Here is a 1,962-nt window from a genome sequence, read left to right on the forward strand (position 1 = left end):
ACAGCATTCACGAACAAAGCATATAGAGATAAGACATCATTTCCTCAGAGAGCAAGTGGAGAAAAGGAGTCTTTTGATTGAGTACGTACCCACTGAACATCAATTAGCTCATATATTTACTAAACCACTTGACATGAATAGATTTACCTGTTTGCAAAAATCTCTTGATATTGGAAATTTTTTATTTTGACCACTAACTGAGTTTGTTCTGAAGTGCTCAAGTGATACAGTGTTGAAAGGACGGTCGGTGATACTTCACAATTCTGTCAGGTGCACTTCAGCATACACTCAGGCAAAAATGAGTGGTGAGTGGTGTTTTTGTTTCGATTTGTCAATAAAAAAAAGGAAAAAAAAGAAAAAAAAAGGGCTGACATGAGTAGATTAACAAAATCGCTCGGGTCTAAGTTGAACAACATACAGTTCTTTCGACGATCTAAGGTCAAATGTAACTGATTCATCATACTCCACTGTAAGGTGATACTTTACAAGAGTATATCTCAATGAGATAGACTGGGCTTAAGTGGTGAAACAGTATGATTGGACTCAACGTCCTAGAAGTTGAGGCGGATGAAAAACAAATCCGTTATGGGTGAAGTAAGCACTGGACGAAGAGTGAGGTGTCACTGACTCAACTGGATACACTGCGAACTAAGGTACGAAAGAATAAATCCCTTTGGTGTTAAAATCATAATTTTGTCGCGTAACGGATTTCTGTTTCATTAAATTTTTTAAACGTTATTTTTGAAAAGATTGATGTGAGTGGTTGAGTAAATTTTCGGTTATGGGGAAGTGGGATCCAAAAAATCAGAGATTTCTCAAACAAACCCTTTGCCCAAAATAAAAAGAGGTGTTTTTCTCTCTATGCATGCGAAGTTCTGGAGCTGAAGAACCCTAAAATCTAGAAGGTTGATTCGCAAGAGTGTGAGGTCCAACAGAGAGTTACGAAGATAGAATAAAATCCCTAGATTCAGTCTCATCATGGATCCAAAAGAAAAGAGAGAAGAAAAATGTGAGGATTGTCACCTAGAATCAGAGGAAGGTTCATCTGGAGAAGGAAAATCGAGTGAACCTAGGAAAGAAGACTCTTCAAACTCGTTTGTAAGTGCTGAAGAAGATCCAGAGGAGAACCCATCAGAAGAATCTCGCCGAAATCCGAGGGAGATTCTACGGACTAGCAAGGAAGATACAGTGGGCGATGAAATCCAAGAACTCGAGGGCCCAGAGGAGAAGATCCAAGAAACGGACGCGGAGATCCCAGAAGAACCACAGGAAGGAAACATTGGGATCGAAGTCGAGGGAAAAGAAACCGAGGAGCTTCAGACCTCTCTGCCACCAGAACAAGTTGATTCGGGTAAACTTGATGATCTCTTTACTTACTCTACTAGAGATATAGAGGAGAGTTCGGATAGTGAGCCTAGACTTATAAGGAAAGGAACAAGAAGGCGTGTAGATTTTGATATGGATGTGAGTGTTGAGCATCTAGAATCTGGGAAGAATGTGGGAGATACATCCAAACAGATGAAGGAACTGCCCTCAGTTCACTTAGGGCAAGAAAAATCGAAGGATGCTGAAATCGAAGTGGTTGCGGATTCAGCAACAGAGACAGAAGTGCTGAAATCAAAAGAGGATGATGAACCTGAAGTGGACTCACATGCACGAAAGGTTGAAAGCAAGAAGTCTAAGATAAAGATTGCTGAGAAAAAGGGCAAGAGTTCTGACTCACGAGTGATGGCTGAACAGAGAGCACGTACCAGATCTTAGGTGGCTGCAAAACCAGTGGCTACTGCAAAAAGTCCTCCTAAGAAGATTCACAGGAAGACAAAATCACAGCCTGCGTTGGTGATTGCTGAGCACAAAACCCCAAAGAAAGCTGAGAAAAGGAAGGTTGGACCAGCAAAAGACATGCCCCGGGCAAAATCCTCAAAGGTTTCTGAGGAATATCGAAAGGAGAAAATGAAGGGG

The 1,962-nt window shown here is 41.2% G+C and overlaps 1 protein-coding gene across 1 annotated transcript; it reads left to right on the forward strand.

Annotated features, from left to right (window-relative positions):
* The first annotated feature begins 978 nt into the window (after positions 1-978).
* On the forward strand, positions 979-1,761 carry LOC104807086 (triadin-like). Its single transcript, XM_010532200.1, has one exon. The coding sequence runs from the start codon at positions 979-981 to the stop codon at positions 1,759-1,761; it is 783 nt and encodes a 260-aa protein (XP_010530502.1).
* Positions 1,762-1,962: the final 201 nt, after the last annotated feature.

The sequence above is a fragment of the Tarenaya hassleriana genome, unplaced genomic scaffold (assembly GCF_000463585.1).
Source record: "Tarenaya hassleriana unplaced genomic scaffold, ASM46358v1 Cleome123, whole genome shotgun sequence".
Classification (NCBI taxonomy): domain Eukaryota; kingdom Viridiplantae; phylum Streptophyta; class Magnoliopsida; order Brassicales; family Cleomaceae; genus Tarenaya; species Tarenaya hassleriana.

Coding starts and splice junctions, on each gene's coding strand:
- LOC104807086 (XM_010532200.1), top strand. CDS start 979: ATGGATCCAAAAGAAAAGAGAGAAGAAAAATGTGAGGATTGTCACCTA.